The sequence below is a fragment of the Ipomoea nil genome, unplaced genomic scaffold (genome assembly GCF_001879475.1).
Source record: "Ipomoea nil cultivar Tokyo-kokei standard unplaced genomic scaffold, Asagao_1.1 scaffold3030, whole genome shotgun sequence".
Lineage (NCBI taxonomy): Eukaryota > Viridiplantae > Streptophyta > Magnoliopsida > Solanales > Convolvulaceae > Ipomoea > Ipomoea nil.
The window spans coordinates 4,881,643-4,896,980 of NW_017619458.1; the positions used below are offsets into that span (position 1 = coordinate 4,881,643).

The 15,338-nt window shown below is 35.5% G+C and overlaps 1 protein-coding gene and 1 non-coding gene across 3 annotated transcripts; one reads left to right on the forward strand and one right to left on the reverse strand.

Moving 5' to 3' along the window:
- Positions 1-2,572: 2,572 nt before the first annotated feature.
- Positions 2,573-8,869, forward strand: LOC109163459 (E3 ubiquitin-protein ligase RFWD3). Of its 2 annotated transcripts, XR_002051275.1 has the most exons (15): positions 2,573-3,188; positions 3,447-3,522; positions 3,616-3,705; positions 3,815-3,859; positions 4,493-4,573; positions 5,061-5,127; positions 5,226-5,278; positions 5,418-5,528; positions 5,625-5,761; positions 5,848-5,887; positions 6,598-6,660; positions 6,746-6,942; positions 7,778-8,273; positions 8,697-8,802; positions 8,851-8,869. XR_002051275.1 is itself a non-coding variant. In XM_019312204.1 (14 exons), exons 1-13 carry the CDS (start codon positions 2,722-2,724, stop codon positions 8,265-8,267), a joined length of 1,917 nt encoding a protein of 638 aa, XP_019167749.1. In that variant the 5' UTR covers positions 2,573-2,721; the 3' UTR covers positions 8,268-8,273; positions 8,697-8,844. The 2 variants fall into 2 exon arrangements, 1 of the variants encoding a protein (XP_019167749.1); XM_019312204.1 differs by lacking the exon at positions 8,851-8,869 and having other exon boundaries at positions 8,697-8,844.
- A 1,462-nt stretch (positions 8,870-10,331) lies between these two features.
- Positions 10,332-10,419, reverse strand: TRNAY-GUA. Its single transcript is given in 2 exon segments — positions 10,332-10,367; positions 10,383-10,419. It is a non-coding gene; the product is annotated as a tRNA-Tyr (tRNA).
- Between the last annotated feature and the right edge of the window lie 4,919 nt (positions 10,420-15,338).

A 15,338-nucleotide genomic window follows, 5' to 3' on the forward strand; every position in this document is an offset into this window, starting at 1 on the left:
ATAAACAACACTACAAAGACAACGGTTTTTTAAAAATCGTTGTCTTTGCGCATTATTATTTTTTAAAAGACAACGGTTGTATTTAACTGTTGTCATTTGTATGTTGTCTTTAATAACACTTGAATACACAATACTACAACGACAACGGTTTTATAAAATCGTTGTCGTTGCGCATTCTTTATTTTTTTAAGACAACGGTTTTATTTAATCGTTGTCTTTGGTATGTTGTCTGTCTTTGTTCATCATTTTTTGGGTCAGAGCTCTCAGCAGCTTGTGAATTCAACACTGCTCTTGTTGCTTTTCTTCTTTTCGTTTCTATAAGAACTTCTTTTAGTGTAGGTTCACACTCAATTTCTGTAAATAAGAATGTTATACATGCAGAACTATTAAGCTATACATTCATAATTATAAAGCTACACATCCAAAATTACATAACTATATGTACACAGATCTTTCAAAAGCACCAAAAGAGAAAGCATGAATGATATTTTCATATATTCATAAGTATTAAACTATAAATTCACATTTATAAAGTTACCCCATCCATAATTTCATAACTATATGTCCACAGATCATTCAAAAGCACCAAAAGATAAGGCATGCATGATATTTTCATATATTCAGAAGTATTAAACTATACATTTTCAATTATAAAGCTACACATCCACAATTTCATAACTATATGTTCACAGATATTTCAAATGCACCAAAAGAGAAGGCATGAATGATATTTTCATATATTCGGAAGTATTAAACTATACATTCACAATTATAAAGCTACACATCCACAATTTCATAACTATATGTCCACAGATCTTTCAAAAGCAAGAAAAAAACAGAGTACTGTTATGTATTTGTTTGGGAATAATCATACATTGTTTGAATCCACATTTACAATTTGTGAACTATATATCCACGACTTTTGTTCTTTATATTCAAAATCATTTAAATACGTGTTCATAATGTTCAGATTTATACTACTTGTTGATAATATTCATAAAATCAACGTTAAAAATCCAAAATCACATTGCAAAACCCTACTCAAAAAACACAAAAATGTATTCCGAATCTTCATGTTAATGGTCTATAAGTCTATAAAATGCATAATACCTGAAGAAGAAGTAGAGTTTTGTATAAAATGGCGAGAAAAGTGGGCAGCAAATCACGATCACGGTGAAGTCGGCGACAATGCGATGAAGAAGGCAACAACTTTGACTCCGAGTAGACCGAGAGATCGTCGATGAAAATTGCAACAATTGCGATGAAGCTCTGTTGGGTGTGTGAAGCTTGTTGTAGACGAAAGGTCGGAAATGGCGGAAAAAACTTCGATTGACGCTTTATACTAATAATAAATAAAATTAAAAAAAAAATTGATTGGTGGAGCTAAACGGTGCCACTAATGGTACCGTTACTCCTATATTGTTAAACGAAGTTGTTTTCAACTGTGTGCACCAAGAATGGTGCACACGATTGCACGGCATAATAATTGCCAATTAGGAGTATATGTGCCAAAATATGTCCAACAAAGCCCATGGAGCGTCACATGTAAAAAACCAATCGTTATACTCTACCCCACGGCGCGCGTAGCACTGTGCGCCGCGCGCCTTCCAAAACGACGTCGTTTTGGGAGGCGCGGTAGGAAGTTGCTGCGATTATGTATATTTGTTCACACAATTATGTATATTTGTTCATACAATTATGTATATTTGTTCATACAGTTATGTATATTTTTTATACAATTATGTACATTCTTTTTATATAATTGTACATCTGAATCAGAAAATTTGTGTGTATTATGTTAAGAGTTGATGTGTATTATGTTAAAAGTTTATGTTTATTATGTATTATGTTAGATTATGTGTATTATCTTTTAAAAAGAGTATGTATATTTTGTTATATAATTATGTACATTCATGTATACAATTATGTGTATTCTAGTATAACATTATGTACATTTTTGAACATGAGTTTTTTTTTTTTTTTAAAGAAAAATTAACTGCCATACACTGGGGCGGGAAATTAAAAAAAAAAAAAAAAAAAAAACGACGTCGTTTTGCATCTGGGCGCACAGTGCAACGCGCGCCGTGGTGTAGGATATAAATTGCCGTAAAAAACTGCCAATGTTTATATCATGGCTCATGGTCCATATTGCATTGTAAACTTTGATATGCATTTAATATATTATGTGTGTTCAATTAATAAATTATGTGTCTATAAATAAATTGAATGTATATAATATGTTAACTGCATATATATAACTTGCCGTTAATATATTATGAGTACATAATTAATATGTGTTTGCATTTAATATATCAAGTATGTAATAGAGGGACTAGTACTAAAAAAATGTGTCTTCAATTTAAGGGACCAATTTCACCATATTTCTCTAAGGGCTCCTCACATTCCGACAGAGCATTGTCGGAAGATATAAATCACGGTGACTTAAGGAATCTGTCCACTTTGAATATAATTCTCAAATACGATTGTCGAGATTCAAACTTTGGTCTCTTCTCCCAAATACTGTCCACTAAATCAATAAGTAAGCCCGCAAGTGGTTAGTGATGATGACGTGTAGTACTACTGTGATTTATCGAAAGTTGAAATCCGGGTTCACCAATTAGCCCGCCAAGTCGCCAACTCTAAAATTCCCGGCAGCCCCGCAGGCCGCAGGGATAATCGATGCATTTACCTCTGTGAAGCGCTTCAATCCACATTTGTTCCATGCCCCGAAGGTTGGTCGGTTTCGATCCGGCCTTTATAGCCGGATTCGACGACATCTACGAGGAAGATGAGCGTTTTCTCTATCACGACGAAGAAGACGATGATGATGAAGAAGAAGAAGAGGAAGAGGAGGAAGATTCTGAAGAAGAAACAGATGGAGGAGAGGAGGAAGAGCAGGATACTTCGAGGTTGATGCCGCGTAGGGTTTTACAAGGCGATGGAGGGGCTACGACGTCGTCACAAGAAGCGGTGGTTAATGTTCAAGGTTCCGAGAGTATAATGGAGACGATGGCTGAGGATGGAGGAGCTCAAGGTGCGAAACCGGTCGAGAAATTGGCAGTGATTAACAGTGAGGTGGTGGACGGCAGTGGCGGTGGGGGAGAGGAGTGGAGTAGGAGTGACATTGATGGCTTGTTTTGTCCAATTTGTATGGAGGCTTGGTCTAACGGTGGTAACCATCAAATCTGGTCCGTTCTATACTTTGTTTCTCCAACTTTATTTACTTATATTGCTTAAATTGTTTGTATGAAGTGAAAAAGATCTGGTTTTGTACAATGACTTATCAATGAAGACATTCAGCTTATCCTCTGTGAAAAAGTTGTGCATTTTCTTAACAACTTGTTTTACTATTGAAGTTCAATCTTGATGTCTCATGTCTAAGATGCCCTATCCTCTTAAATTTTACAATTTGATTTTTAATGTTGGTTTTATGGATTCATTTGCAGTTGTCTTCCTTGTGGGCACATATATGGTATATCTTGTATCAAGAAATGGTTACAACAGAGAAAAAGTTCCGGAAAGGTTGATTATTTCCTTTTTTTCTTGGTGGAGTCTGTAAATAAATCCTTCTTTCTTATGTTCATCAACTTCATCCCATCTTTTCCCTTTTTGTAGTGTCCTCAATGCAATAAAAAATGTACAATGAAGGATGTCCGACTGCTTTATGCATCTCAACTTCATGTTGTAGATGAAGAGCTACAAAAGGTGATATCTGATAGGATGAACTTTTTTAATAAGTTTATAACAATACCAGATGAGATTTATAATATACAATTGATCCAAACTCTTTTATTTATTTATTTTTATTTTTCAGAAAATTCAATCACTTGAAGCTCAATGTGCTTCACTGGAGAAGAAGGTGAGAAAAATTAAAGCTTAGAACTTATACTTATCAAAAAAAAAAAGAACTTATACTTATCATTTGGTGGAGATGGTCTAATTTGTTTCTAATGCGTATGGATTTATATTCTATAATAATAGCTTTGTGCTACAAACTGATGTAATCAACTCAACCTTATAAAATTTCTTACTGTGTATAGTTGTTTCTGGTAGCATAGGCTATGAATTCTGTGAGGATTTGAGGCTATCACTTATAAATCACTAAATATTTCGACTTGAATGAATTTGGGCTTTCCTTTCTAGAAGTTCTTTGTGTCATCTTTACTACTGATAACTTCAATATCTAATAGAGTAATCCATATTAAAACTCTACTCTGGTTTCGATGTCTGTCATGGCATCTGCTACAGTTCGCTGGCATAACAAACTCAACTTACACTTTTAGGTTTTCTACATGTTTTCTGGTTCTTGTTTACATTTTTATAATTGCCTTTCACTGCATCTTATTTGTGTGTCAGGTCAACTTGAGTTAAGCATATTGTTGCTTTTCAGTTAATAGTGCCATAAATATAAGCACTGTTATAATCCAGTCTTAAGTCTTCACGTTTTTCTGTATTTGGTTAGATCTTAAGTTACTGAATCTCTTTGCTACAGTGTTCAGATTTGTGCAAGAAAGAAGTTGAGTGGGAAAGGAAGGAAGCAAATTTACAATTGCAAGTGCGCGAGTTAAAGGAGGCATGTTTCTTGTCTAGTAAATTTACAATATTCCACTTTTTTACTGTTAGGAAGAGTACCTTTGTGTTGGCACAGGTTGTTCAAGGTGTGGTTTACCATCATTAGACGTGTTCTTGCTTGCTCCTTAGGCACCCTAAAATCTTCCTCACTTGGGTACAGTATTTTTAGGCATGCAGAACCTGATTTATATGTTTAGTGATTCTTCACATCGTTAAGCCTATTTTATCAACCTTTTTATACTTGTACTTTTCCATCTTTAAAAAAAAAAAATCTATGGAGTACATTGGTTTTCATGGAAGTCAATTATTTGGATCCTGAAAGAAAGGTATATTACAAATGTTATTTACATTTCTATTGCTAATGCAACACTGTGAAGTATGAACATATTTTGTAATGATTTATATTTTATAGTGCATCTTTATCAATTTGGTTAGAGAAAATTTGAATAGGATTAGCAGATTTCTTATTTGCAAATTTGACTTCGCAGAGGAGAACTAATTCCGATTATTTGCCTAGAGACAAGCAAAGCAGGCCATCAGAATTGTACACTTCTGGTAAAAGGATCTGTTGGGAATACTTTTTCTTTTAGTCATTTTATGACAAACATTTGACTAGATTTTAGCAGAGTTCTAATGCTTGTAGTGATGTGTAGGGCATAGTTGCAACTATGCTTGGCGCGGATATTTCAATGGGTTTTCCTTGAAGGTCTGCCATTCTTCCTCTTATATGATTTTTGGTACTTATGTCGTGCATGTGTCTTTGTTTTTGGAAGCTGGAATGCATTTATTCCTATTATGTTTGTTGACTTGTTCAGTTTCTCACATTATGGCTCCATCTTTTACAGGAAGAGATGAGGATCGAAGGTGCTCGCTTCTTTGACGTCGATGTTTCTGGTCAAATTCTCATAATTGCCAGAAGGCTTCCTGGAATGGGGGGAATTCATGTGCTTACAAAAGTAAATCATCACCTTTTGATTGTAAATGCAAACCTCTTCAGTTTTTTTTTTAATCCTAATAGATGTAAACAGGTTTCTTCAACATGATTTTGACAGATGAGTTTGTTATCTCATCATGAAAAGGAAGATATTCAGCTTCCTTTGAACATAAAAGCTATCAAAGACCTTCACATATCACCATACGACAGACTTGTGCTTGTGGCTTCTTTGGGGAAGAAGTTGTCGGTTCTTAGGTAGGTGATCCCCCCATTCCGCTTTAAATGTCTAGCTTAAAAGAATATATATGGGCTTACTTTTGCTTATTTGTTTTTTGTTTCAGTACAGAAAGCAACAATACAGTTCTGACGTATGATTTACCGGTACTATCTCTTGCCTTTTATTTGGTTGTAGAACAAGTTTGATTGTTTAAGTGTTATGGCTTATACAATTTGGTACTCCCTCCGTCCCATTTTGTGTCTGGTTTGGTTAACGAGGCTTGATTGAAGTTATTTTTAATTCAATTTTTCATAATGTTCAGTTTATTATTAATATATAAAATTTATATATTTAGAAACTACATTAAAAGTACTATTAAACAGAAAAAATAAAATTTAAAAATATTTTTAAAATACTAAAGAAAATAAGCAAAGAAGAAAAAGTCAGTTTGACCAATTAATAGTAAATAGGATAGGTAAAATGGGACAGAGGGAGTATTTGGTTATAGTTGCTAAGCTTCTTGTTCTAAGCTAGTGTACTACTCTGCAACATTCACTAGAGCAGTTGATAGTGGTCCTCAATCTCTAGTATGATATTCAGTACTATATCTTGATTCTGTTTTAGCATTTTCCCATCCTGTTCTTTCTTAAACACGAGTGCATATGTTCAATTTTGGTAAGCTTTTTGATGTGGATTTCTTTTCTGTTAAGAATTTAAGATTCAAGGACTCTGGTTACTGTTTGCAAGCTGTGGTATTACTTATACTGTTATCAGTAGTTTGCTAGCATAATGTATTTTATGAGGCAGCATTCTTAATACTTAGTATGGCTTTCCCAATTGTTAAGTATATTCTCCAATGACCTTTGTTGTGCAGGCTGCGGCTTGGTCTTGTTCATGGGATGTTAACAATTCCTATTATGTTTATGCTGGTTTACAGGTCCTAACTTATTTTCTCAGAGAAAGCTTTTAAAATTTTGTGATTTTTTGACTTACTGAAGGTGTAATTGTGTAAATTTTTGCAGAATGGTATGGTAATGGAGTTTGATAGGCGTCAAACTGTGAAACCGGTGGAATCCATGAATGGATTAGCAGCCAAGCCTATTCATACTGTGCACTCCGTTTTAAGTAATCCAGTAACGGGTTCTGGTTTGAGAAGAAGCATTCTAACTGCGTCTTCAGTAGGCTTGTGTCATTGGAACTTTGGTTGTAGTGAGGAAAGGTAACTTCTTTTTTTTTTTTTTTTTTTTTTTTTTTTAAATTAACTTAAATGTTTTCTTTCTTGCACTTGATTCCCTTTTTATGTTAGCTTTAATGTGCTTAGGATGTTATATTTGGTAGTGGTTGTATAGATAATTTTGGCATTTTGAATTGGTATATTCATTGCAAGCTGCTGAAGCTTGAAAACCTGAAACCAGAATTTATTTTAGGGAAAAGGGTCAAATAGGAACTTTACTGGAAATGTCAATCAGGTCCTTAAACTTTTAAAAGGAGCAATTAAACCAATCTTATTTTGGTGCATTGAAGTCCAAAAACCCGTTAGTGACCTGTAATAGCAGGTCACATAGGGTTTCGGCGACCATCCGACCAACTTCCAGGGAGCAGAAGGCAACCAAATATGGTCACCTTCTTGCGGAGTTGAAGAAGGTGATCCAGTTTTGGTCTCCTTCTTCAAAGGCGACTGTTCGATAGTCGCCGGTGTTTGTCTCTGGAATCTCGCCGGAGTTGATCGAAGGGTTGCCGGAACCCTAGTCACCTACTATTACAGGTTACTAACTGGTTTTTGGACTTCAATGCACCAAAAAAACACGTTGATGAGTTTAATTGCACATTTTGAAAGCTTAGGGGCCTAATTGACTTTTCGAGTAAAGTTTAGGAGCCTATTTGACCCTTTTCCCTTTATTTTATAGTTGGTTAGCAGAATATGTTTTTTCTACTATTCTTAAGATTTAAATATAAAGGTGCCATATATCCTGTACTAAGAATTGCAAGTTGCATAAAAACAATGATCTCTTTATTATGTCATTGTATTGATGACTTGTAATCTTTTACTGAAGGCCGCACCTTATTCCTGAATCAGAGGATCAAGGAGTTTGTATTTCTCTAGCTTATGCATCAAGAACCAATGACATTGTTGCCTCATTCCGCCCTAAAGTGGAAATGCCAGGCGACTTCGCTGCTACTCAAACAATGCTTTCTCCCTCTGCTTCTCCCATGGAACAGGCAGTACAAGGCTCTCATGTTGTCTACAGGGTAGCAGGTAGTGGTTATCACAAGGTGGGATCTTCTTGCGCAAATGTGAGTGGTATCCGGTTCCCCAAGTCTACGATCATAGAAAGAGATGGTACAAAGCCTATATTTGCTTACGGGGATGAAGCATCCAGTGAGCTGGTGTTGCAAGAGTTGCCATCTCTGAAGGATGTTATGCGGCTCCAAGCTCCTAGAAATCCCATCCGTGATGTGAAGTATACACATGCATTAAATTCCGGACTGCTGAGTTGTTTGCGCCAGGATACAATGCAGCTTTTTACCGTTAATGGTTCATGAAGAAAGGTAATTGCATGTCACTGTTTCTCTTGTGTTTTCTCATTCATGTTCCAATCATAGCCTTAAATCTCCAGGTAAGTTGTCCCACCCATTAAAGGTACTTACAATTCAGCGAGAGGATTAGTCGCTATGTCCGACAGTGCAAACCCTGGTACACCCCAAAAAAAAAAGAAGTTTCAGTCACACTTATGGCTTAGCATGATTGTTTAGTCATACATGATCACACTCTATCAAGGTTGAAAAAAATCGCTAGGCGCTTGGGGACCGCCTAGGGCGCCTAGTGCGATTAATCGGCGCCTAGAGCGCCTAGGCGGGTGCCTAGGGCACTTAGGTGGCCGACCGCCTAGCGCCTAGGCGCCGATTTTTGCAACACTGCTCTATCTACTACACTCTTTTATCTGTCTGACCATTTTTTGAATTTTGTTGCAGGCTGTCAACATTCTAAAATACAAATGAAGCTGGTTGTACATTCATCATCTTCACTGAATAGATTAGGATTTTGGGTACTCATCTCTTCTGCGCAAGCTATGAGGTGGTTGCTCTCTCACTCTCTCTCTCTCTGTTTTTTTTTTTTTTTTGGTAGCTTGCTTTTAACTCTCTCTCTCTCTCTCTGGTTTTTATTATTATTATTATTATTATTATTATTATTATTATTATTATTATTATTATTATTATTATTATTATTATTTAAAATTACCTGTATAATGGTTTACTTGAAGGTTGAGAGATTGTATTTCTTTGTAATTTGCCTTTGGAACTTATAGTACTCAGCTGCGTCTATTATGGGTTATTATTTCTCCTTTTATTTAATTTTTTACGGAGTAATTCTTTTTTGTAACATCTTTGTTTAGTACTTTATTCTTTTTACAGGTAACATATTACAAGTTTGAACATTGAAACTTTATAAAATGTATGACATTTCAAAATTGCTTTTAGAAAATGTTGTGTCTTTTAAAATTGGACAAAAGCGAGCTACTCCGTATTTATTTATTGGTGACGAGAGATTCACAGTTACTCCCCTATTTCATTTTATCTGTCATACTTATTATTTATTGGTCAAATTAATTCTTTCTTCTTTGTTATTTTTTTTAGTATTTTTTTACTCATTTTTAATTTTTTTTAATTTAATAGTATTTTTGTGTAGTTTCTTAATTATATAAATTTTGTATACTAATACTAAACTTAATATTATAAAAATTTAAATTAAAAATACTTTCAGTCAAGTCTTGTTAATCGAATTAGACACAAAATTGGACGGAGGGAGTATTATTTAATAGTGTGCAATTAATAACTTTTGCTTTTATGTGATAGTTTGTAAATTACACATAAATAGGGATGTGTATTCGGTTAATTGATTCGAATTAACTGAAGTTTTCAAAGTTTTAACTGTTAATTGAACCAAGCTTTTTATCACCGAAATAACCAAACTAAATTTCTGGTTAATTGATTAATTGAAAACTTGTTAACTAAAATTTTAAATTCTTAAAATTAACTGAATTAAAGTTTTTGGTTCAGTGGGTGGTTTGGATTTAGCTACCACATTAACCCGTTCAGTTAAAGTGGCAAGTTCTAATTGGTTAAGATATGAAATAAAAAAGAGGAAAAAGAAAAATAGAACCAATTAAAACTTGCTACATTAAGAAGTGGCAAGTTTGTGACTTGTGAGTGATTAATATAGGAACACTAGACATTTTTCTAAAACATTTAATGATTAACCGAATTAAACTATTTCGGTAAAAAACGGTTAATCGAAATTTTTTGGTTCAGTCAGTTAACCAAATTTATACTAAAGTATGTATACCTCTACGTATAAAAGATAAGTTATATTAGGAAGACTTTGTGCTCCACTTGGTCACCCATGTTGGGCACTTGGGCAACGCAAGCTATTTAGTTGGAATAGTTCCTTTGAAAATAATATGATTCTGGAAGTGATTGTTAATAAAATAGAACAAAAATGTTTCAGAATTTTGTTGAAAGATAAGAGTAGTTTTGGGAATTTCTTTTTTTTTTTTAAAAAAAGAACTCTCCACAAGGCGCAAGCTATTATTTCAAAATAGGAGCTAATCCGACCTGCCGGATTCGAACCAGCGACCTAAGGATGGCTGGATTGACCCACTACAGTCCTCCGCTCTACCAACTGAGCTAAGGTCGGTTTGTGCTCTTAGTCGCCCAAATATTTACTAATACGTAAATTTAGACAAACTGGCGAAATGAAAAAAGAGGAAATACGGAATAACACTTTTATAAAATATTAAAATGTAAGAGCCGAAACGCAAGGAAAATGTATATATCTGCATAGTTTTTTCAAATTGTCAAAAATGGCTATTCCCCCAAAAAAGTTATATGATCTATTCTTTTCACAAGTGAAAAATAAAAATATTTCTTATAAAATATTAGGTCATATAACAACATGTTCTGTTTTACCTCGATGAGTGCTAAGATCAACAAATCAATAAACAATGGGTCCACTCTTCCCATTTTCATAATATATGGTCAGAATTTTCATCGTATTGGTAGCTTAATACCGCATGAGGGGTGCGAACCGAAATTTGCATAATTGTATATTCACGATACAGATAATGAAATTGCAAACCGTATTGCCTCTGTCATGTAAATTAGATAACATTTTCTATGCCAAGCACCATGTGCTCAGATGACACCTCTGTGACTCTCCTTAAGGGAAGGTCACAGAACCGAACCCCGGTGGTGGGTGTTGACTCTTTGGGCTGCAATAGTTAGAGAAGGTATAGAACAGATACTACCTTGTAAGATGTTAACTCTGTTAACTATAGTAGTTAGAGAATGTACATATACTACCTTGTAATAGAGTCAATAGTATTAAAAAAAAAGATAATATTTTCTATTATGAATTTTAAAATCACTTTTTAAAATTGTCTAATCAAATTTATTCATTAATAGTTGTCCAGGGAAAATCAAGCTAAACAAAATTTGCATGTTGAGGTGGTGCATGGAGGATATTAAGGATGTTTTAGATGTAAATAATGTCTTAGTTAAATCATTTCGTATGGCTATGGCAGAAATCGAATGTAATCCACGAGTAGAGGTTAAAATGAGATTAATTGGTAAATGGACTAAGGATGCAAGAACTTATAACCTACCAACAACGTCAGAGGTTGCAACACTTATTGTTGGCGATTTGGATCTAACGATGAGTCATCGTGACATTTTGGTGGAGTGCAAATGTGACAACCCAAAAAATTATTTTCCTAAATTCTATTTAATAAATCTCAAAATGATTATTTTTACTCCTTCAATTTTTTTTTTTTTTTTTTTTTTTTTAAATCGGTGTATGAATTAAATATTTTAAATCGTGATTTTAAACCAATTCAACACCAAGAAGTAGTCTATTTCGAAAAATCCTAAGTTTCGGGTATATCTATGTACCAAGTTTTGACCCAAAAAGTCAATATGAGTGAAACCTATGAAACTTGAACCAAATGTTTTACACTTTTACTTAGAAAAAATCTTATAGAAAATCTATTTATAACCTCAAAGTTGTGTAAAATCATTTTAAAGCCTTAGCTTGTATTAAAGGAGTCTGATGAATTTTACAAACTCTTTTACCCTTTTGCCCTCCTAAGCCAATGATTTGTCACCTAGGGTTTTGCACCCATATAAATAGAACAATATTCTCTTTGTTTCTCTTGATCCCCTCCATTTTGCCTCTTCACTCCAAGCGTTAAGAAATCTGTTAGCAAAGAGAAGAAATCACAGTAAGTGTCTCTACCTTCATCTTCTCCATTCATTTCATCTTCCTGGCTTATTCATTCATCCTCTGCCTCCCATCTCTGAGTTTGCCTTAAGCTTTGTATGTGTTTATGTTTGTTTGAGAAAATAGGCGGTGAGGGTGGTAATCTCTGAAGAAGACAGGAGAGGGATCCACACTAGAGGAGGACAAGCTCAAGGTATAAACCATGGATTCCCAAAACTAAGATTTTTAGTCTGTTAAATGCTAGAATCTTGAGATTAAATGTTTATAAATGTTAGAAGATGCTTGTTGTTGAGTCATTTGTGTGTTGTTGGTATTATATGATTGATTTATTGTGATCTGAAAGCTTTTACTTGAGCTCAGTGTTGAAGTTTTGGAGAAGAAGACCTCTGCTGCACACTGTCTAGTGCACCAGACATGCCTTACGGCCCTAGCCAACGGATCTAGGGGAGATCCGCTAGCCCTAGGACCGTGGTCCAACGGACCAGGGCGCGGATCTCAACGAAATCTGTCACTCAAGGCCGTTGCTTGGCGGAGCCAAGTGGCGGGGCTTCTCAAGCCTCGTCAACAAGCTCCGCCAGGCCAAGTTCAAGAAGGCCGGACCCTTTGAGGCTCGGACACTCGGGCTCGTAACGACGCGCTAGAATGCGTTGTTTTCATTTGATTTTTGAGTAGAAGCATGTTTAGCAGACAAGAATGAAAGTTGAGCTCTGTGTTGTTTTTTGCTCTGAATAGAAGTCTGTGAAGGGAAATTCTTAGCATTTGATTATGTGAGTGTTTGGGTGATTATGATATCTTGCTCTATTTAACCCTTGATTAGAAGAATTGTTGAGTTATTGAATTTACATCCATGAGGTAGTGTATTTCTTTCCAAGCTTTACAGAAAAAAGAGCATTTTAGCATGTTTTAAAATTTAAGTACATTAAAGGCTCTAAGTAAAGCCTAGGTCACATTTCAAAACCTATATCTATTTTGGAAAATCTATATCTTTTTGCATTGAGAAGTTTGCATGATAAATTGATTTCCAAAACTTGAAAGAGAAGTTATATGATATGTGCTTGTGCATTGAGAAGCTTGCATGACATCTAGATTATTTGCATGAGAAAAGAAGTTGCATGAGATATATATACTATGCATTTGGTGAGGAAAAACCCATGTTTTGGAGGTCCCCGTTAGGACTATGTCCTTTCGGAAGAAAAGAGAAAGAAAGAAGTTTGAGAAAAGAAAGAAAAGGTCACAGAGGACCGACAGTTGATTTAGAAGTAACTTGGTCGATATTTCCGAGTTGCTAGGTTGGATACTACCCGTTGGGCTTGAAATCCCGGTTAGGGGGTGTGCACACTGACAAGTACGATACCTGATTCCACATAGTTTTTATAAGAACCATGGGTACTGGTTCTGTGGGCGAGATGGGTATTAGGCCGTCTAGATGCCGAGCCCGGATAGGTCCATTCATGATTCGTGAAGTTCCTACCTCGCCCGCGAGTTTAGAATGAAAGCAAGAAAGAAGAAAGAAGAGAAAAGTGACTCAACAGAGATCCTTCACAGAAAAATGTTCATTTTTATATAAAAAGCGAGAGTATATCTATATATTTATATCATCATATCCTTACCTGTGTCATGACTTAGCATATGTTTCATTTAGAGCAATGTGCGGATTGGCTTGCCAACCTTGGCCAGAATATTGATTGGGGAACTCTCATCCTGGATTCGCCTCCGACGGATCTAAATGCTTTATTGGATGCCGATGCTCGTAGTAGACCCGTCCCAAGGATTAGATAACGCCTTCTGCTGAAGGCGTCAATTGCACCTAAAAAAAAAAAAAAAACAGAATGCCAACAATCCTAATTCTAATTACAATAAACAAACCACAAATCCTAATTGAAATAAAAAAAATCCTAATTAATTGCAGTAAACAATAAACAAATCTAGTTACAATAAACAGTAAAACATAATACCAACAATCCTAATTCTAATTACAGTAAACAAATCACACATTCTAAATTTCCAATTCACTGCATACTAAGCACTTAGGGCAGTAAAACTTGAAATCAAAAAATACCTTTGCAATTAGGGCATTAGGTCGTGAGCCTGTGAAAGTTAATGGTGATTAGGCGAAGGTGGATTGCGGAAGGTCTGGTGGTAAATGGTATTGAACTAATTGAAGGCGAATTTGCAGATACCCAGATAGGACCGTTGAAATTGATTGTCGCCGATGGTGAATGGTGGATAAGTGGATTTGCAGATTGCAGTTTGCTTCTAACTTCTGAACTGTTATTGATGGATTTGATGACACAATTTTTACCGTTGAGAAGGCCTGGCAATCGACGAGTTGGCGACGCTTGGGGTGGGTGCGAGTCTGCAAGAGAGTTTACGTCTCAAGTCTCCTCGTCTTCTCGTCTTTTTCGACAGGGGCCCGTGTTCCTCGTAAAGTCTCAGAGATGCGACCAAAACGGAAAAATAATAAAAGAATTTTTTTTATAATTATATATATATATATATATATATATATATATATATATATATATATATATATATATATATATATATATATATATATATATATATAACTATGGACTATGGGCCCCTAGGTAGAGATGGGCCAGGGCAAGGGCCCAGCCTGCACTTACCTAGGGCCGGGCCTGCTGATGGTGAAGACGAAATCTAACGGTGTTAAATGCTTCTTCCTTGAAGAAGACAGAAGGCAGAGGCATCGCAGCCTAGTGGTGGAGCTAGCGTTGGATGCATGGGGTTTTCTCTTCAATTTTTTTTAATGCCACTCTTCATTTTTCTTCACTGAATGTCATTTTTCATTTTTTTAACTGAATGCTTGGCGAAGTTACAGCTGGAAAAACGAGAAGGAAAGATGGTCGAATTGAACTCCCCCGGAACTGCCCCTCATCTTCTCCCTTTCTCGCCGGTTGACCCTCTCCCGTTTGATGGTTGAGGAACATGGCTTTTTTGTCGCGATCCCCATAGACCACGTCAAAATGATGGTGTTAATTCTCGTGTATGTAGAACGTATATTGTATGTATAAACAATAGGGTAGACAAGAGAAAATAGCTCAAAGGAATCTCTTATTCATTGATGTTTTTGTTTGTTGTATAGTACATATTCTAGAGAGAGGGGAGAGGTCTATATCTTAGAGAGAGAGAGAGAGAGAGAGAGAGGAGAGGGTCCTCAACATGAAGGGCTAAAGCCCTTTATATAGGCCCAAGCATTGACCTTGACTTTGACCGGCTGACCCGAACCGTTTGACCCCGACCCGTCTATGAATGAGAGCATGGACGTACATAGAGGTACAATCCGGGGTATATATCCTATCAGACTTACTTCCAAA

What these genes read in the sequence shown, in the direction of transcription:
- LOC109163459 (XM_019312204.1), top strand. Translation starts at nt 2,722, where the DNA reads ATGCCCCGAAGGTTGGTCGGTTTCGATCCGGCCTTTATAGCCGGATTC. An exon ending in AAGTGCGCGAGTTAAAGGAG is followed by an intron (nt 4,574 to 5,060) that starts GCATGTTTCTTG and finishes TTGACTTCGCAG; the next exon opens with AGGAGAACTAATTCCGATTA. An exon ending in GAATTCATGTGCTTACAAAA is followed by an intron (nt 5,529 to 5,624) that starts GTAAATCATCAC and finishes TGATTTTGACAG; the next exon opens with ATGAGTTTGTTATCTCATCA.